The sequence below is a fragment of the Magallana gigas genome, chromosome 5, assembly GCF_963853765.1.
Source record: "Magallana gigas chromosome 5, xbMagGiga1.1, whole genome shotgun sequence".
Classification (NCBI taxonomy): domain Eukaryota; kingdom Metazoa; phylum Mollusca; class Bivalvia; order Ostreida; family Ostreidae; genus Magallana; species Magallana gigas.
The window spans coordinates 55,606,946-55,629,163 of NC_088857.1; the positions used below are offsets into that span (position 1 = coordinate 55,606,946).

General features: G+C 34.1%; 2 protein-coding genes across 2 annotated transcripts; both read left to right on the plus strand.

The window, feature by feature from the left end:
• The first annotated feature begins 1,835 nt into the window (after positions 1-1,835).
• LOC105324933 (platelet-activating factor acetylhydrolase) lies at positions 1,836-9,640 on the plus strand. Its single transcript, XM_011424200.4, has 9 exons — positions 1,836-2,444; positions 3,036-3,156; positions 3,638-3,803; positions 4,185-4,374; positions 4,714-4,827; positions 6,261-6,352; positions 7,204-7,377; positions 8,651-8,799; positions 8,927-9,640. Exons 1-9 carry the CDS (start codon positions 2,196-2,198, stop codon positions 9,010-9,012), a joined length of 1,341 nt encoding a protein of 446 aa, XP_011422502.3. The 5' UTR covers positions 1,836-2,195; the 3' UTR covers positions 9,013-9,640.
• Positions 9,641-11,226: 1,586 nt separating this feature from the next.
• LOC105325056 (angiotensin-converting enzyme) lies at positions 11,227-20,835 on the plus strand. Its single transcript, XM_034460947.2, has 15 exons — positions 11,227-11,485; positions 12,155-12,319; positions 13,036-13,120; positions 13,337-13,480; positions 13,616-13,807; positions 13,963-14,060; positions 14,177-14,346; positions 16,488-16,612; positions 17,293-17,391; positions 17,522-17,666; positions 19,259-19,357; positions 19,600-19,722; positions 19,982-20,206; positions 20,317-20,374; positions 20,675-20,835. The coding sequence occupies exons 1-14, from the start codon at positions 11,279-11,281 to the stop codon at positions 20,348-20,350; spliced, it is 1,911 nt and encodes a 636-aa protein (XP_034316838.2). The 5' UTR covers positions 11,227-11,278; the 3' UTR covers positions 20,351-20,374; positions 20,675-20,835.
• Positions 20,836-22,218: the final 1,383 nt, after the last annotated feature.

Consider the following 22,218-nt stretch of genomic DNA (forward strand, 5'->3'; position numbering starts at 1 on the left):
AATATATTGATATTCAAACACTCGTGCCAAAGTGTGGGTGTGCCAAAGTGTGTGTGTTGGGGGGTGGGGGGTGGGGGTGTCTATGGGAAGTAAGATATATACTGTATTAACTGTCTAGAAACTGAACTACATGGTCATGATTCTTTTGTAGATCTAAATATTGATCTCCTCAATAAGAAGATATCAATTTTACAGGTAAACTTCATGCATACGTTTATCTCGTCTCCATCCCCCAACCCAATAACACCCCCCCCCCCAAAAAAAAATTAATAATAATGGTTTAAAGCTTAAGAAATAAAATCCTAAAATTTAATGTACTTGATGGTTATAAGTTGATTACCTAGTCAGTTCTGAATTGCAGTATGTTTTATAATAGAGTTATCCCTCTTTTGAAGTTCATGTAGAATATAGTCTTCATATGGAGATACTTGGAGATATGAAGTCCCCCCCCCCCCCCCCCCCACACACACACAAATGTACCCCTCAATCTTAAAGTAGAAGAAAAGGAAACTAGCTTCCAAATGACATTGTTAATTTAACAGTTCACACTGGGGTAAATGTAAATAAACTTAATACACCAAAGTACACTGGGTGGGCGGGGCGAGGGGAGGATTATAATACAGAATACAAGTCTATATAGGTTTTCATGTAGGGGATGATGGTGTTAAGAGGATAACGGAGGGGGGGGGGGGTGTTAGGGATCTATCGGAGTTTGTTATAAATAACTAGATTTGTTACGTTTTTAAAATCTAAATCTTACGAAATCAATGAAAATATTTTGGAGAGGGTTAACAAATTTTCAAAAAGATTGATATACAAAATTAAAAAATGATAAAAGAATCATTATACTGATTGATATGTTTTATTATTTTGGCAGTATTTTATGGCAGGTAGTTATGCAGAAAAATGTTTTATGAATTTGACAATTGAAATCGCCGATTCGGAAACAGTTATCCCGATACATTTATTCTATCTCATTGTAAAAAAAATGCCACGAATATATAAACTGCTGATTTTTTTTTTTAGAGAGAGAACACTGTCTATGTACTGGTTTTTAAAACCAAATTCGTCAGACACGGAGCTACCGTAAATTATTTTTTTATATTTATATTTCATTGAAATTACATGTACTGGATGCACCTAATTTAACTAAATTATCATAAAATAAATTGATATCTCAAGTTTTATAAATCGTTTCATTTACATGATTTTGACCTTAAATTAATTAATTATCTAGGAGGCTGGATGGTCTACAAATTAACCAGTAGATCTACCTTAAGTTTTTGGATATGATTTGTTAAATTGCATGTAAACTGTTATATAGTTTTTAAAATTTCCATAAATTAAGCTTTCAGGTTTGAGTATTTCCTATATCAAGGAGATGTATAAAGTCAAAAAATGTCAGTGGGAAAACACTTATGCTTAAACTTGTAATAAACGTAAAATATTGAGGAAATGCTAAATAGATATTTACGAACAATGATAAATTAACAAATAAAAAAGAAGATAATCAAAACGTAGATATATGTATGTTCAAGAGGGATACACGACTTGTGAATAGATTGATGAAGAGCGACTATAAGCACTATGTATTCAGTGATTGATTGCTTTATTTTGGTGAGTCTATGGATGGATATTTCGATCAGGTGTACCGTAAAACACCTAGCAGGTGTAGGAGTAAGGTAACATTCTTGTCGCGCATTCCGTAACATCAGAGTATTTATATACATGTTCCAGTGGCGCGCACATGCATTGCAAAACGATTGCGTAACACTTACAAACGTCGATTCTCGACAACTATTAGTGATTGGAAAATATTTAATTTACATGTTTGTTGTTCGCCACACCCCGTGGATTAAAGTGCTGAGCGAGGAAATCCCAGCGAGAGATTTAAAATTCGCTTGACTTGTTTTAAAGCCCGATACCGTAGCGACCGCGAGAGAAATAAATAAGTATACACTCACTAAGCAAAACAGCCACACAAACTAGCAGTGTTTTTCCTAGGAAGCGGTCGGTTCTGTGTCTGCCTGCAACTCCATTCAAGAAGCTTCCGTGGATATGGGTTAATACGCTGTACACTGATCTTGGGATTTAAAACTTCTGGTATACATTTTGGCACATGGTTCCGCGCGTGCTGTGAAGCAGGACTGTTTAGATATTGAAGGGTGGCCGTCGGACTTTCATGAATCTGAACCATGGATCTCCAGATGAAATTATGTGACAGTGTGACAGGCTCCCTGAATAGGACGCCCAGTTTTAATCTCAAGATGTTTCGGAAATCTGTCGACGAGAGTAACTCGGAGGAAAGTCGTAAGATTCGGCGCCACACGCCCGTTGGGTCGGGGGAGTACAGCGTGGGGTGCTGGGATATGATGTGCGGGGGGCCCACGGAGAAGGGCTCCTTCTTCAGACTGTTCTACCCCGTGGAAAAGACGGACATTTACGTAAGTGTGAACTGTTGTGAAATTCTATATACCAGTAAAGGTATTTAATTTGTATAACAAACGTTTATTTACGCGGCTTTATTCGTTTGTTGAATTGATTTTGTTTTGTTTTTAATTACGGGGGGTGTGGGGGTGTAAGAATTAAAAGAATTTTTTTGTTTTATTTCTGAAATTTCATCCCGATAAACCAAATTTGGTTATGTTAGATTTAAATCATCCTGCACATAATAAATTCACACCAATCTGTTCTGGGCTCTAAATTAGAAATAAATAAATTTCTGTTCTATATAGTACGCAGTGTCTCAGAAAAGGATCATCACTTAAGGGCGGTTATTTATTTACAGCAGCAAGTCAAATAAACGTCTGAATATATCGTATTGTACGGCAAAATAATACTGAAAATAGTTCCCCGATTTTCTACAGTATAGCGATAGAAAAACTCATTATTTTCTGGAAAATTCCTATAGATACAGTTTCAATACCAAATAGATGTTAATACGCACCGCCTGAACTACTGCGGCTAAAAAATGGAGAGAACATCAATAAAGCATCAAAAAGCCACTTATGCTTTCGTTTTTCTTTCTCTTTTAGAAAAGAGACAAACAGTGGCCACTTTGGTTACCAAGGAAACAGTACGGAGAAGGCTATGCAGACATTCTGACTAAAAACCCGAAAATAAAAGTTGTCGGAAAGTTATTAAATTGGATGGGAGGTAAGTACAAGAGAGTTAAGATTTTAGCCATAGAGACTCTTGACTAAACGATTAGGTCTTTGAATTGGTACATACAGATAGTCGAATTTCCTTATGCTTTATATAAAGAGAACAACCTACAAGTGAAAGTTTGGCAGTTTTGAAGTTCTTATATAATAACTGGGTTTTAAAAGTCATTTCAATAACATACTCAAAAGGACGGCAAATTCTGTTCAAACTTTGAAGGATAAAGTCTAAGTAATAACTTTTAAATGTTTTATTGACTAAAAAAAAATTCTTCATCTCTTTTTAGGTAATATGTTTTTATAACAAAAACGTTTTTTAATGTTCAAGTCGAAAAAGGGGGGACGTTCGTGTGTTTGATTAATTTTGTTCATGCCTTTATTAAGAATGTATACACAATTGAGGAGGCACACTTTTGAGTATACTTATACTGTTCGAATGGGGTTTACATTTAGAATGTGTACTTTTTCCTTTGAAGGCGACGTGTACGTTCCCGCCCTTTGGCAGGGCCCACTATGTCCCTCCAACACTCAGTTTCCGGTGGTCATCTTTTCTCACGGACTGGGGGGTAACCGGACGACCAACACCACAGTGTGCTGCGAGCTCGCCTCCCAGGGATTTATTGTGGCCTCTCTAGAGCACCGGTATGGACCACCAGTTATCTTCTAGCTATATCGAAATATTAAATATGATAATATACAGCGGTTTGTAAGTACAGACCGTTTAATTGCCCGCTGTGGTTATGGAATCTGGTTTTTACCAGAGTTCAACTTCCTTGATAAGTAACGGTTAATGAGTGCAATGTGAAATGATTTAGTCAACACGTTGTCAACAGTTGAATATGAAAGCTGTAGTTTGGAAAATGAAGAGGTAATGAATTATTCAGACAGAATGAGAGTATATCTCTTTTTGTCTTTAAGTTAGTTTAATGTTTTCATTATTGCTTTAAATTCATTGATAATTGTATTCAAAAGAGTGAAATGAAAGTTCATTTGATAAGAAATTCTTTCGATCTGATTGGACAGAGATGGTTCGGCGTCTATGACGTATCACCTAACGGAACAAGTCAACAAACACAACGTCACCACGTCCGGGGAATCGAACACCCGACCGCACCACCGGCCCGCCGTCCACCGCACCCACCTCTACTCGGAGGAATGGAAGCCGTTTGAGTGGTTCGAACCCTGGGACGATTTCACCTACAGAAACAAACAGGTAGGGAGACCAGCTCACCTGCCGTTACTTAGTTCTCTTGTCATGAAAAATAAACTCTCTTTCTGATCATTGTGTAGCTTGACGTGTTGGTTTTTGTACAAATTAGTGCGTATTTACTTTACATGCTACTCCAAAGCATAAATATACAGTGTACATCAAACATTGCTGACTAATTACGTTCTATCGATACAGATCTGTCGAGCGAATTGTTTACGATGATTCTCCAGATACATCAAAAAGATGTCTCTGCGGAAAAGTGCAAAGTAGTTATTAATTCATGAAAATGATTCGTTTATTACATTTCAAAGTTATTTATATATTCAAACAAACGATTCACAGGTCCATCACCGCGCTGACGAGGTAATTCGGGCGCTGGAAACTCTGATTCTGCTGCATAATGGCAAAGAAGTTCACAACGTCATGAGAACACACTTCAACACTAAGCAATTTATGGTAAGTAAGCACAGCTATTCATGGGAAAGGCATTCTAACGATATAATGGTGACTAAACTCAAACGGGCGTTAGACTCTCGCTCCAACCGCTGAACGGACAGAAAATTAGAATGCGGACCGTGGGCGGCTTAGACAAACTTGAATTCAAAATTAAAAAAAACACTTGCATTCAGGTGAATATATTGAGACCTTGATAGTGTTTACAAATCTATACAAATTGGCATACCTACCTTCCTACATGATTTTAAAAGCAGCTTGAAATTATCAGGATGTCCCTAAAATTACATGATTAAATTTTTTTAAAGTGGTTAGGTATGAATATAAAGCATGAAAAAGAAATATTTCTTGATTAATTGATTAAAATATATCTGTATCACTTATAGTCAGGCTAATTGTAGTTTAGATTATTTTTCATAATGGAACACTGAATAAAGATGGAAACAAAAGAGAGAGAGAGAGAGAGAGAGAGAGAGAGAGAGAGAGAGAGAGAGAGAGAGAGAGAGATTTGGACATATATATTAAGGATGACGTTTACTCAGAATGAAAAAAAATTCCACTGATGATAATGAAAAACCAACTATTGTGTGTTATAGACCTTACATGGTAGTGTTATTCCTCACTTTCAAAAAGTAGGTCAATGACCTACTTTTTGAGTTAATGGCCATTGAATATTTTTTGAAAATTGAAGAAAAATCCATAAAAATTGTAACTATGATTGAAATTTCCTTAATTATGAAAATAATACAAATTTATTAACTCTTTCAGAAATGAAATACAGTTTATGAATGGCAGTGACATGAAATAGATACAAAGCTTGAAGTTTTCATTCACAATTTTTATAGACATTCTAGTCCGAATTTCCTCTATCAGTTTTCAAATTACTGCCCTTTTTGATTCAATATAACCAAAAACTGAATGATGATATTGCTAAAACATTTATATTATTAAACTAAGTATATTGACCTTTTTCTGCTGGCATAAAATTTATATGAGGTCAATGATCAAAATTTTGAGATATTTTGTCTTTTATCATTTTTAAGCATTTTTCAATATTTTTGAAGTGTGTGCCATACAATTATCTGAACGAAAAAAACAAGATAAAACCAACAGAAAATATGCAAAATAATGTTGACTAACAAATAAAATCTTAACTTTAAATATTATAGAACTATCAAAAATATTTCAGTGAAAAACAAAATCTGAAAAATTTTGTCCGAATTTCCTCTGTTTTGCTAAAAGTCAAACTTTGTCAGAGCCTAATTCCATAATTAAGTAAAAATATCGATTGTTATGTCAATGATTATTCATTTCATAAATACTTTTTGTATTTAAAACAAATTTTACTCCTGAAATTGAACTTTTTAACAATCCGGATTTGAGAACTCAAACCCTGAGTAAACAACATCCTTAATGTTGTCTATTTGTTTCTATAGAACCGCCTTGACCTGTCCCGTGTGGTGGTCATGGGCCACTCTTTCGGTGGTGCTACAACTTTGTGTACGCTTTCCAAGGACAAGAGATTTCGGTGAGTTCTAGAATTATAGTTTTATACATGTTAAAAGTTCATTTAAGTCGGTCAAACCTTGCCTATACTTACGTCTTAACCCCCAGTAATTTAAAAATCCATCAGAAAAATATCAGTATATTTTTAAAACCCTTTTCAATTCCCTTTATTTGATGTTTGACTTATGTTTATAAACAGTATTATTGAATAAACATAGTACGTCATTCAAAGAGATTTAAATTATTCCACTTCGAGCCATTAAGTCTCGATGTTCGTCAGTTTGTTCGGTCGGTCGCCAGGATTCAGATATATACAAAGTTATCAGCGTGGTAGTCAACCATCCATTTATAACAATCAATAACTTGATTTGAATTTTATAAATCAAGGTGTAAATTATTTTTAAAAAAACCCTCATAATGTCGCTAGTAATGAAAATAAAAATCGATATTGATTTAATTGGTTTTACTTGAAATATTTGGAATTGGTATCCTATAAGATTTGCATGTCATGTTTATTTGATTATGGACATTATTTAACTGCTGGCAGAGTGCAAGTACAGTGTAAAAATATACCACATAGATATACACATTACTATTAATATTTTCAAATACCTTAAAAATAAATTGCCCCTCCTGCCGTCGAACAAAATCGAAAAATAATATTGTGGGGCTTTGGTAGAACATCAAACCTTTTTAAGGTTTTCTCCTTTCAAAATTTTTTATGTTAAAGACATGGACTCTTACGTTTCGATAAATGTGTTGATAAAGTAGCGAATTCTTTTAAATTTTATTCACCTTTATTACAAATTGGGTGTGATGTTAAGGAAAAAGTTCTGCGATATCGTATTAACTGTATACCGATCCTGTTGACAGACTGGGCGTGGTGCTGGACGGGTGGATGCACCCCCTGGACGAGCGGGTGTACGAGGACACCCAACAACCGGTGCTGATGATCAACATGGAGTCCTTCCAGTGGAAGACAAACGTGGAACAGATGATGAGGCTCCTGTCGCAGGACGAGGAGAACCGCAGGATGATCACCATCAAGTAAGGAAGACACACGCGCTAATTCGGACATTCTATGAAATCTTATATAAGGATTTTAATCGCTCTGGGTTTATGGGGGTTGTTTTGAGGGTACTTTCTTTCTTTTACAAAGTACATGTATGGAGAATGACAGAGTGAATAATAACGCGACTTAAATGTCTCATTATAGGACAGACAGTTCGTAATCATTCAAATGAACATACATAACTACAGGAAACTCCCAATTTGTCCGGAAATAGCCTGTCATTATTACATAACATACACATGCTGGTCTTCAACTACTGTTACAGCAGTGTCATACATACACGGGGTGGGGGAGGGGGAATAACAGTAGTCGCTGTAGGCCAATTACGGCAGGATAAGTATCAATCAATCGTACTGTATAAAGTGGTAATGTCTGATAATGTCCCTCATTTCTTTCAGTTGGAACGATCCGGAAACGGAAACAAACAAGCTGTTTGGTGCTAATGGCAGCTTGTCCAACATGATAGAGAATAATAAATATTCCCTATCATAACCAGCTATTATTAGGAAGATTTTTAATTTTGATTTTTAAAGAATTGTTTAGTTTATGATGTCATTTTTAAGTTGTATTCTCGCCAAATATTCTGCTGACATCGGCTTACTTAGATGAACTCGTTCCCAGACAAGTGTAGGTGTTGTGTTAGGTGAACCCCAGATAATCCCCACAACTCAATCGTTCACTGAAATTCTTGTGTGGATTTAATTCCAAGGTCCAAAGTCCAGCGCACCTGCCATTCATGGGTACAATAAATCGATCTGAATTAGTCGGACCTAGTAACCACGCTGTTTATACCTACCGTGATATGTGTATTTCAATATTTCACTGTTTTGTGTAATATGTTATTGGAAAATACATATTTATATAAAAGATAAATCATGAAATACGTATAGCTCTCTGCGGTCAAATGATATTCATTTATATTCAAGTTAGAAAAAAGCCTGTTTTCTATGGGGATGGGGGTCCAAAATAAACAGTAATTTCTGAAAAAAGGGAAACATAAAATTATCTCAATAACCAACATGTCAAATTATATATCAAACGTTAATTCTTTCATACTAACGATTCAAAATTGTACAATTTCTGACAGCTTAGAGAAAGTAAAATACATTTCCTTTAGCAATACTAAACATGTGTATACATGCATTAATTTTGTAGATTTGTGCAAAATGTTTATAACACTGTGTAATAATTAATCATCATATACTTTTAATAAACAAAATATTAGATGGCCTTGGTTTTCCGTTTTAGGGGCACCTGTCACCAGAGCGTCACCGACTTCCAGTTCCTGGTCAACAAGACTGTGGGGCGTGTCCTGGACGTCCGTCACCGTCTGTCACCCAAGGTCGCCATGTCCCTCACCAACAAAGCCTCCCTGGGCTTCATCCGCAAACATCTAGGTCAGTGGGTCATAAACGTTACAGGGGTTTCATATTTATACCTAGATATACCTAAATGATGACTAATCCACATTGCAATGTACATATGATAATTATGTAATTGAACTCATTCATCTTATGTTTCCAGGATTGAAGAGCAAGGACACTCACGAGGATCTCCTGTGTGGTGACCATGACCTCATTATAGCGGGCACCAATGTCGACCTGTCGTAAACTGAGGGTCACCTCGTGACTTCCGTCTTCCCGTCCTGATGACGTCACGACTCCGTCTTTCTGGTGTTTATCTAAACTGCTACACATCGTGTTCACACAAAAGCTCAATCTGTGATATGTAACTGCGCTTTTTGCCGTTATGAATCTCTCCCTTTTTACCTTAGTGTGTCTCAAACTGCAGGGCAGTGAACCCCTGTGTCGACATACCCCCGCAATCAGTTCCCAATGCAAACGTCAGGGTATTATAGTATACTCATCGCGGTCCTTGTGGCTGGGTCATCCAAACTCGGCCTCCATACGGCAGGTCCTTGTAGAACCAGAGTCAAGCGCTTACCCCCCGCAATCTTGTCCCTTTGGAGGCTGTGTCCACGAACCGATCACTGCCCCCTCCACCCCCGGGACAGGTTTACTGGGAGCGACGCCGACTTACCCTACCTCTTATAGAAATCCCATGGTGCTTCATTGTCCCTGTGTTACAGTTTATATTTTGATATCTATAGCTTCTTTTTTAACATATTTAATTGTTATTTCTACAGAATTGTGTATATTACTTCACCGTTCTGAAAAATCGCCAAAATATTTATTGTTTACTATTACTTTGTTCTGTTATTAAATTATTTTGCACGATTGTCTGTTTTTTTTCTAATTTTGAAACACACCTTACATTTTCTTTGAAACATTAAACCAATCAAAAAGACGATCACACGCCATAGCTGAACTTTCCTGGGTGTCTCCAAGGAAGGGACTGTCACCTGGTCAACTTTTCCATTTTTTCCGAGAGAATGTTCATGGTAGTAGTGGTAAAGTCTGTCCATTTTGTGATGATTTGAAAAATATAACATACACACTGTATAAGTAGAGAAAAAATATCGATATGCTGTATACCAATGTCGGTGACATGTCAATCGACGTATTGCCACTGATCAGTGCTAAGACGTTGTTTGGATTATCCTGCTTCCCCGTGTATCACTAAAATCCAAAATGTTGGGGATACTGTAAAAATTACATAAAATCCCTAGATATTGTATCCTATATAATTGCTAAGGTAGCCAAAGAGATGAAGCTAATTAAGACGGCTGAATAGTCGTGATCATTTATTGACTGTATCAATCTTCTTTAGAAGAAGAGCTCTGTATTAATATATAGGGAACCAGTCAAATTTTACCGTCAATATATCTTTTTTTTTACATACATAATTTTATGGCTATAATAATCATACCTAAATTTAAAGATATTCAATCTAAATACTTGCAGAAAACATGTTTCTCTGTCTAAATAAAATTATATCTTTAGTTCGCTCCAAATAGATCGCACCACAAAGCGATTTATTTGTACATGTATAACCATCTTTTTAGAGCGGATCATAGATCTAATTTTGATTAAATTGCATTTTCGTAATCTACAAAGAAAAAAAAATACTATGATGAAGTTGCCACCCCGCCCACTTTTTTGGGAGAATATTTAAAAAAAAACAACCCACCGAATTAAGATTGAAATTGAAGTTAGTGTACTAACAGCAAGTATTGTTGATTCATTGTTATTGTAAAAGATAATGTAAAGAGAGAGTCACTTGAGAAAATCTAACCATATTTATTTGTCATATCGATTCAGTACGACAATTTAATATTTGTCTTGCTAAACAGCAAATTTTAAGTAATGTAAGGGGGATAACTTTTAATTTGCCCATATAAAGACATGAATTTACCAAGATATTCGCCGTATTCACTTTAACAAAATTATGGCAATATGAAGAAAATGTTAAGAATTTTAATAATAAGGAAAATATAAATTCTTATTTTATAGAATCGCACCCCCCCCCCCAGAAATTAGTATTCCAAGAGAGAGAGAGAGAGAGAGAGAGAGAGAGAGAGAGAGAGAGAGAGAGAGAGCTTGTTTATCATGCACTTGATTTACACTCTCATTAAACGTTTTCCTTTGCACCTGAAGAGAGACAACCAGAATTCATATGCATCCGGCATACTACACAGATTAATTATCATTTACACAGAAAGGCAATCAAAAGATAAATTCATACAGGAGGATTCCGCATATGCCGTTCGTCATACTGTCATTTATTTAATGTCTACCATTAATTTACCTGTAAAATTAAAGGCAAGGTGATAATAACCCATGAAAACAACATTAGGCTTTCTACTTAATTTTGTAAACTGACAGTTTAAACCAAAAAAAAAAAATCAAAGTCGGTAATATTTGCACAGAATTCCTGTATATCTGCAGCGAGTACGGGCTGCGTTCAGTAATCAAAATGGCGAAGATGATTTTGATACATGCACTAAAGATTCTGTATGTTATACAGAGCGCAAGCGCAGACTCTATCAAAATACAAGACGAGAAAACGGCGCTAGAATTTGTCGTAGATCACGATGAAACGTATAAGATATTATGGAATGTGTTCTATAAATCAGCTTGGGAATATTATACAAATATAACAACTGAAAATGAAGAGAAAATGGTGAGTACCCAATTATAAGCAACGTGGCATCTTGAAAAAGTAAAAAAAATATTTTTGATAAAAAAAAGAGAAGAATATGAATCTGACATTACAGGTATAAAGTTTTTCACTTTCCACCGACTAAACGATAATCACATCTGAAACAATTATTAAAGAGACAAAGTGAAAGAAGAAAGTATTTTTACCCCTTATTTAGTTAATTGATATAAATGTCAAAAAATATTACAGGCACTTAACACTGTTTTTTTTAATTAAACGATCAGACAAAAATATGGAGGGGCCAATTAGCGCATTTTTATTAATTTTTTTTTTAAATAACAAAGGCTATTCTCCATACTGTTTAAATGAATTAGTTGTCAATTATTTGAATGTTTAATAACTTTGTAAGTTACGTTACATGCTGTGGAAATATTTTCATTCGTGGGGGTCAATTAATGTTCGTGTTAGCCAAAATTGTCCTGGTTCGTGGAGACGTAATTTCGGTGATAGTCGATGGTTCTTTTTCGTAAATAGATATTAAAGAAATGCTTGTATATACTTTCGTGGGGATATATGTTCGTGGGCAAGGGTTACCCACGAAAGCCACGAACGTTAGTCCCTCACATTATACATAATTTAGTAGTTACTGAAGAGAAATACATGGTACTTGATTTTCTTATTTCTTCACAGAACAGAATCTCCAAAAACCTGGCGGGCTTTGACAAAGAGGCGACCAGGTTCGCCCAGATGTTTGAGATTCAGAAGTTCAGAAACACCACGTTAAGACGACAGCTGACGCAGATTATAGAGAGATCCGGACCGTACGCCACGAACGACTCGGAACTGGTACAGAAGGTATTGTTACTCTCAGTTAAACATCACATTCAGAAAATTATCTAGGATTAGATCTAGAGTCAATTTTTGCCGCCATAAAACAACATTTTATTTAAAAAAAAAAAGATTATGGTGTGTTACTGTTCAATTGTTTTGGTATATTGTAGAAGATGTTTTTTATCCAATTGTTTCATTGACTTGCACTCAATAACTTTAAATGACGTTAAAAGGATAAATGTTTTACGTTACTTCATATTTTCACATGAAACTTTTTAAGAACTTTATGACATATGGCTTCTATATTAAAGGCATTTGCACCAAGAGAACATAAAAGAAAATATTTCATATTTATTCTGTACAAAGTAAACACAAAGAAAGAGTAAAATTATGTTCATTTGAAGCCTTTCTCATTTTCTAGCCCATTACAATATACAAATGCATTAATTACCAAACACATCTTCCCAAGTCAAGGGCGAATCAGTAACCCTTGACTTGGGAAGATGTACCAAACAAATCCGCCAAATAACAGGACTATAGATGATAATTCTATTCTTTTACTGTTATATAAAGATGATAATTCTCTTCTTGTATATAAAGATGATAATTCTCTTCTTGTATATAAAGATGATAATTCTATTCTTGTATATAAAGATGATAATTCTATTCTTTTACTGGTCTATAAAGATGATAATTCTATTCTTTTACTGTTCTATAAAGATGATAATTTTTGTTGACAGCTAAAGAGGAGCCAATCAGACATCCAGCAGACGTACAGGGAGGCGTACTTCTGTCTGCCGCGGATGAACTGTCTCCATCAAGAGGGTAGGTCAGGGGTCACCGTCCAGCCCATCACTCTCAAACTGGACACTTTTACACACAGGTCACTGGTATTAAACTATTTGTACTCGTCACTCAATGCATTGTTTCACCTTACATCTCGACAAATGCGTCGTGAGTACATTTTTTTACTTGGCAGTAATACACTTTTTTAGGTTATAATCTTATTTATGATTTTGAACCTGTTATTTTTAACAACAGGATTAGAACAGATTATGAGGAACAGCCGCGACAGTGAAGAACTGATGACGGTTTGGGAGGGCTGGCGTCATGTGACCGGAAGTGACATCAGAAAACAATTCACAAACCTCACTACCTATCTAAACAAGGCTGTTCAATATAATGGTAAGACGAAATATTCCACCGGCGAAAACCCATAGACCTTGTTCTTACATCTTTATGGACCGAGAGAAAAAACACGTTGAAATGTGCTCAGATATTAATTATAGTTCACTGAATGATAATCAGGTTTCCTTTAAGGTCACACGGACGTGGCGGACTGGTGGGGGAAGCAGTACGAGATGGCGTACTTTAGGAACGAGATCGCACGCTTGTTCCGGGAACTACAGCCGCTCTACCAAGAGATCCACGCTTACGTACGTAAACGTCTCCTGATGCTGCACGGGAGGGATCTGTTCTCCCGCTCAGGACATATACCAGCCCACCTGCTAGGTTTGTACTAACTTCACAAATTTTTTACCACTGTTTGATTGTCCTTGTTTGCAAATTATTTAAAAATCTCAGAAAATTACCAGGTACGTACTATCACTCAACAAATTTAGATACTTAAGAATGCATTTGAATATGATCCACTGGTGCATTTTTAGGTTCCCTAGAAGGGGGTAATATCCATAGAATTTACAATCTCTTAGAACCGTATCCAAAGGCTCCGAAAGTCAACATAACAAAAATCATGATAGAACAGGTTAGTGTACTAGCTGTGGTGAAAGCATTACTTCCCTATAATTTAATGGGGAAAAATCTAAATCCTTTCCGAGGATCATCTATTACCAATACCTTGAAGTCTTTATATTTTGTCAGAACTTTAACATTAGCCTGCTGTATCGACTGGCAGAGGACTTCTACGTGTCTTTAGGCCTGGATCCGCTGACTGAAGAATTCTGGGAGAGGTCTATGTTTGTGAGGCCCACGGACAGGCAGGTGCTTTGTCAGCCCTCAGCCTGGGATTTCGGGGACGGGGAGGATTACAGGTGTAGTATATCAAACGATGGTGATACAACATTGTTCGTTATATTGGATTAAAACTTATTGTTAAACGGGAAAAATAGATGACAGTAAACAAGTTTTACTCTATGACGGAAACATAGTTGACTGTAAACAAGTTTAACACGATGATGGAATCATAGTGGGCAGTCAACAAGGTTAACTTTATGACTAAAACATAGTTGACTGTAAACAAGGTTTACTCTATGACGGAAACATAGTTGACAGTAAACAAGGTTAACTCTATGACAGAAAAATTGTGGACAGTCAACAAGGTTTACTCTATGACGGAAACATAGTTAACCGTAAACAAGGTTAACTCTATGACAGAAAAATTGTGGACAGTCAACAAGGTTTACTCTATGACGGAAACATAGTTAACCGTAAACAAGTTTTACCCTATGACAGAAACATAGTTGACAGTGAACAAGGTTTACTTTATGACGAAAACATAGTTTACAGTAATAAAGATTACTGTATGACAGAAAAATTGTGGACAGTCAACAAGGTTTACTCTATGACGGAAACATACTCCAGTAGTTGACAGTAAACAAGGTTAACTCTATGACAGAAATAAAGTTAGCAGTCAACAAGTTTTACACTTTGATGGAAACACAATTGGAAGTCAACAAGTTTTACTCCATGACGAGAATTACTTTATGACGGAAACATAATTGACACTAAACAAGTTTGACACTACGATGGAAACAGTTGGAAGTCAACAAGTTTTACTCTATGACGATACATATTTGACAATAAACAAGTCTTACTCTACAACAGAAACATAATTGATGGTAGACAAGTTTTACACGATGACGGAATAATATTTGACAGTTAACAAGGTTTACTTTATGACGGAAACATAGTTGACAGGAAACAAGTTTTACTCTATGAGAGAAATATAGTTGGCAGTCAACAAGGTTTACTCTATGACAGAAATATAGTTGGCAGTCAACAAGGTTTATTCTATGACTGAAATATAGTTGATAGTAAACAAGTTTTAAACAACATTAAAACATGTAATAATTTTTATACATGACAAAATATAGTTGATAATGCTGGTTTATTGAACTGTTATAGTATAAATGGTTTCCTTAACAACCTCTTTTCTATAATAAAACATTCTGGACTGTACAAAATTATAACATCAGTGGTTAAAATTCTATTCCACGACAGTTGTAAATTGGAATTATTAAACATGAAACAATATTCAAACAAGTTTCACTTTATGCCGAAAACATGGTTGATAGTAAGTTTTCCTTCATGACAAACACACAGGTGAAAGTACTGAATTAAAGTACAAATGGTTAAACAATTTCAGATCTCTGAAGAAATCTCAAAAGATTGAAAAAACAAAATGGAAAAAAATTGCATGCACGTAGTTGAAATTAACTTAATATACATGGTCTCATTTAAAAAGAGACGTGAAAACATTATGAAAGAGACAAGTCTCAAAGAAGAAAACATAACTGAATTATTACATTCTGTTATGTAGTATTGAAAATAGGTTCCAATGATATGTTACCTAAGACTACATAGATTAGATAAAGTCAGGGTTATTCCGAAGGCCATGATATAGATGGGAAAATCATAGATTAAGATCGTACTTGAGAAAAAAATAGTGAGTTTAGTATACACAGAACTCTATACTTTACGTTGCTTTACTGTTTGTGATGTCATAGTAGACTAAATTACGGAATGATATCGTTATACTATATAAAATACTAGCATTAACATTTTATCAGAAACAATATTTTATTCCATCTTGAACAATTTCATGTGTTTAGAATTACTATAATTGGTGATATACCGGTTTTCCAATGTCCAACAAAGTGTTGTTGCTGACAAATTAGATGATTTATTGGAAGTAGCTGAATTATATTCTGAAATATATCGTACTTAAATTTGAAATCCTGCTAGTTATGGTTACATGACAAAATAAGTAAAGAATTATCTACACTAGTGTTGGGATCATCATTTTTATATTTAGTGATGGTGGGAGAGTGTAATATTAAAACTGTAGTAGATCAATGGGATATTTGTTTGAAGGCTTGGACACTTACAATTATTTGATTTACAGAGCAAAAGCTTGTACGTTTAGAATAATTTGACAATTTTGATATTTTAGAATAAAAGCTTGTACAAACATTGACGAAGATGACTTGGAGATGACACACCGGGAAGTTGGCCATATTGTTTATTACCAGAGCTACAAAAAACAGCCCGCGATTTTCCGGAATGGTGCAAATCCAGGTACGAGCGTTAATATCTGTACTAACCTAAAGATGAGCGCATCATTGTAGGTCACCTTGACATTAAATTTACGCTGACGTGTTTGCTTGGTTGTAAGATACTCCAAGACGAGAGATACCAAGGCCCACATAAATTGTCATTGATATTTTAGGTTGACCATGCATTGAATACAACAGCGTGGTTCTATCCAAAAGATAAGACTTATCTTTTGAAAACAAATTTACTTGAGACTACCAATGATGACGTTATACTTGCTCCATTGACTGATTTATTATACAAAATATGGCATTGGTTTTCCTTCACATGTTTCATTTTTTACACAAAGGAAATAAAATTGAATAACGGACATAAGCTTGTTTAATAAATTTCTTTTAAAAGAAAAGACATTGGTATAAAATCACTATGGGCCTTTTCTTATTGTGGCATGTAATTTGGTTGGTAGTGTAAACTATTGCGTACTCATTTTTAGCACATTGCATACACGTGGTAGGGTCATAACATCAAATTAAATTCGTCTCAAAAAATATTTAAAAGCTCATGTATTTGAGTAGGGAGACTAAATAGTCAAGATTCAAATAAACTTTGAAATAATGATGCTTATTGTATCCAGTTATCAGATGATTTTATTTCCTTTTTTAGTTTAGTATTTGTTACATAATTTGAATTTGTCCCGCCTTTAGCCTTTCATGACGCTTTTGCGAATTTGGCCGCTTTGTCAATAAATACACAAGATCATCATCAGAAAATTGGATTTATTGGACCAACACCCGAGGACCGAGGTAATTCGAATTCACAATCATTTAATTTGCCAAAAAAGTGAATTTTAATAGAAAAAAAAGAGTTTATTACTTTAAAATTTAAATTATTTTTTTTGCTACTAAAAAAACATGACATTCAATTATTTTTCAGAGCAAGATATCAATTATCTGCTAAAGCTGGCATTAGAAAAGGTGGCTGTGTTACCATATGCTTTTGCAGTAGACCACTGGCGATGGAACGTTTTTAGAGGTCTGATTCTACCGTCAGACTACAACAAGGAATGGTGGAATAACAGGTTGGATATTTCATGTATTTCTAATTGAATGCGTCAATGGATGTACATGTGTTGTTGGGTTTGATGTATCATTGGATGTGTTTTGAATTTGATGTATCATTGGATGTGTTGTGAATTTGATATATCATTGGATGCGTTGTGAATTTGAGGTATCATTGAATGTGCTGTGAATTTGATGTATCATTGGATGTGTTGTGAATTTGATGTATCATTGGATGTGTTGTGAATTTGATGTATCATTGGATGTGTTGTGAATTTGAGGTATCATTGGATGCGTTGTGAATTTGAGGTATCATTGGATGTACATGTGTTGTTGGGTTTGATGTATTATTGGGTGTGTTGTGAATTTGATATATCATTGGATGCGTTGTGAATTTGAGGTATCATTGGATGTACATGTGTTGTTGGGTTTGATGTATCATTGGATGTGTTGTGAATTTTTGATGTATCATTTGATGTTTTGAAAGGTTTGAAGTATCATTTGATGTTTTGAAAGGTTGAATGTATCATTGGATGTTTTGAAAGGTTTGATTGACATTTCATTCTTATCGAATTACTAGTATTCATCCCAGTTGATTATTGTAAATCTTATGTATTACCATACATTAATGCCCAATTCATATTGACCTATATATTGTTCTTCTACACATTAGTGCCCAGTCCATGCTGTTCAATCTTTTGGTCTCGCAAAGTTCATATCGGTCAATCTAATGTTCTACTACATATTCTTGCCCAGTTCACATTTGTCAATCTAATCGTTTACCATACATTAGACCCAATTTATATCGGCTAATCTGTTGTTCTACCAGCATTCTTAAACAGTTCATGTTGGTCAATCTATTGTTTTATCACATATTCGTGCCAAATTCATATCGGTCCATTTACTGTTCTACTACACGTTTTTGCTCAGTTCATATTGGTCAATCTATTGTTCTATCTCACATTTCTTGGCTTTGGTTAAATTGGTTTGACACAATTAATCAAGGGCAGACCTTATCAGCTTATAAAATCTAGGTATTTAGCATGAATAATATGACTTCTTATGCATATATTTTAGACATATTTTAAAACTTGATTACGTTTTGTGCAACCCTAAAAAGAAATGTCAGAGATGGGTTAAAAGGATTTTGTAAAAAAAAAAGAAATGATTGAAAGTGATATATATATATATATATATATATATATATATATATATATATATATATATATATATATATATTAATATATATATATATATATATATATATATATATATATATATATATATATAATTACTTAATTTTGTAGCATATATCATTATATACAATTACAAACCGAATACAATAAATTACAGTCTAACGGTACTCTTATTGGTTATAAATACTTCAATATTTTTGGCTTATAACTTGCAATATTTTAGAATGAGGAGACCAAGTTCGTTCATTGTATTACTGGCCCTTAAAAGCCATCGATTCAATTTGGTACCCCGATTCATTGTTTGTATTTCATATTAAAAGTATTTTTCTGCAAAATCTTATCAGTAGGTCTCTTAATTGTTGGCCATGGCATGATCGAATTTCATGAACATTTTTCTTACCTATTTTGATAAGCAGATGTCGTTATGAAGGAGTTTCTCCGCCTGTTGCACGATCTTCGGGGGACTTTGATCCTGCCGCGCACTTCTACGTGACTGGTAGTATCCCCTTAATTAGGTAACCATGCTTTTACTTCCATTTCATTTCCTCGCTCTCTGAATCTATTAAATCGTTCAAAATCATTGAAAAAATCATTAAGTAAACGTATGCACAAAGAAGACATAAAAAGTTCTAGTTTATATAAAAGAGACTATCACTAATTAAAGAGAGAACTTTTCTTATGTTGATATTTTATCCTGCTATTAAATTTTATGATTGAACACCCTTAGAAGACTATAGGATCCCTTGTTTTTATCCAGACATTTCATTAGTGTAATTTTGCAATTCCAATGGCATGAGGCTTTATGCAAGACATCAGGTCATCAAGGAGATTTACACAGGTGTAATATTTACGGAAGCAAGGCAGCAGGAAAAGCTCTAAGGTACATAACTGTTTGTGTCTTTATTTATACGGAAATACATAATTTATATATTTAAATACTTCTTATTTTTTTATATTAGTACTTTATACTTTTAACCATTATTTTATTTTTTCATTTTAAATGTATATTAATTGGAATGAAAATATTTTATACAAATATTTATATAAAAAAAATCAATCAGAATAGGAAATGCTGTTGAAATATGGACAGATTGCTTTCTCACCTGTGGGTAATATAAGGTTATTTTTCTCATACGTAGGAAAGCACTGAGTTTAGGTTCCTCACAGCCATGGCAGAACGTGATGAAAATTCTCACTGGACAGAGGAAGCTAAGCATGACACCTCTCCTGAGATACTTCAAACCTCTTTTTCTCTGGCTGAAGGATCAAAATAAAGAGGAAAACATCGGATGGGCCCGCTCGTGTCCCTCTATCATACCCCATCTTGACATCCCGTCTCCGATGAACCACCCCCACAAATACCTGTATGTATCTGTCATTCCAGCAGCCATTTGTTTTTATGATTTGATACTTTTGATTCATTGGTTTATTGCAAAAGACAAAGTTAAATGCCTTTTACATTTGCTTCTTTCAGGCGTTACTTCTATGTAGTACCGTCTATGGAGTAGTTATTTGAACAATAACAAATACAGGTAAATTACCTTGATTCTTGTAGATAAAACAAAAACAAAGGAAATTATATCCACTGAATCTAACATTGAAGCAAAACAAAAAAAAACATGAAATGACATAGAATATTTTCTTAAATCATAAACGGATGAAATTCATCAAATGAGACTCGTATATTACAATTACAAAGACTGATTCTTATACCTGCATGGAACAATAATAGAGGCGACTGGTGATCATCATAAGAGAAAATACTATCAAAAACTTTTTGAATGAAAAAACTAAAGAATGAACTGTTTGCATATATGTGAATCATCGATTAGTTGCAGGAATATAATTGATGTGTTCAAACCATTTTGCACTAGATGAAAGACAAGGAACTATTCTCGCCAGAGATGCAATTTGTGTTGACTCATGTATTATTACAATATGTAAATCATAAAGATTTTTTAATGTTATTTTACATATGTTTCACAATAAAAACGTAAACACTTATGTTTTCTTTTCGTTATTGCATCTTAATGCAATATTGTAGCGTTAAAATTAAAAATAATATTATCATAATATTTAATACTGGTAATGTATTTTCACTCGGACCTACTTCCATTGGCTTCTATCATGAGATAATAAAACTAAAAAGACAGTCTTTTAAAAGCTCAATGAATTCGGATATAGACACTTACCATTTATAACAATGAATTTTTCTCAATGACCATTTGCGATTTTCTATCTATTTAATGTCAATAAAATAAAACATTTGAATTATGTAATTTAATCGTGAATAAACAATTTTAGACCAATCTTACAGCCGAGAAGAAAAAAAAAGACAACAGAAAAAAATGTTTTTCTCAAAACTTGCAACACAATTTTTTAGTCGTGTGAATAGTGAATCATCTGAGAAAGTTAACCTTATACATTGATTCATAACAAATCAATACTTAATCATGTAATTGACAAAGGATTGCTTCCAAGGTCCAATTACATGGGTATTTGTGTCAATGGAACAGTAAATGGATATATACGGTATAACTATGTACAAAGAGTTCAAGTTCAAATCTAAAATTGAGCGAAGATAACCTAAATCGTTATTTTAGATATATGTGTGCTTGGAATATAGTGCTTTAGTTCAAGGAACAAATTATTTAAGAAGACCTGCTGTAATTTGAAATGAAAGGAAAGAAAAAATAGTGAGAATCGTACGCCTTGGCAATTTTATACACCGTATACTGCTGCTTTGTATCACGAGGATTATTGTCCTAATTTTTTAATTTATCTCTTGTACCTATCTCAGTTTGTAAAATTCCAAACATATAACAAAATTTGGTGCATTTTGATATTTTGAGATGACCCCACTTAAATTTAAAGGGTAAACTTTTATCAATTTTACATAGGTAGAAAATTATATAAGTAATCACATTACAATTTGACAAAAATCGCTATTGTAATTTTTTTTTTTTAAAATCTGCTTTCAAATGCATAAAGTGATATTTTCTGTAAACAATGTATTTCTATAGTTAATGGAAAGAACCACACGATAGTTTTTTTGAAACTTTGCAAAGAGTTTGGTGTAAATTACATTAGGTTAAAAAATGCTATTGTAGTGTTTCCTCAAAACCAAAACAAATAGGCCTCTTTAAACGTTCGTCATTACTTACATGTACATGTACACTTATTTGACACAACTGAACGCATCCCAGGAGTAAAACATTTTTATTACAGTTGATGGAGAATCACATTCTTCATACTATCAACAAAACTCTTACTGTTGTCTTGTGAATATAAAAAAGGTCATTAATAAGACTAATATTATACACACACGCCAAAATTGTATAATCTGACGATAAAAAACCGGTTTTTCAAAGAGTTC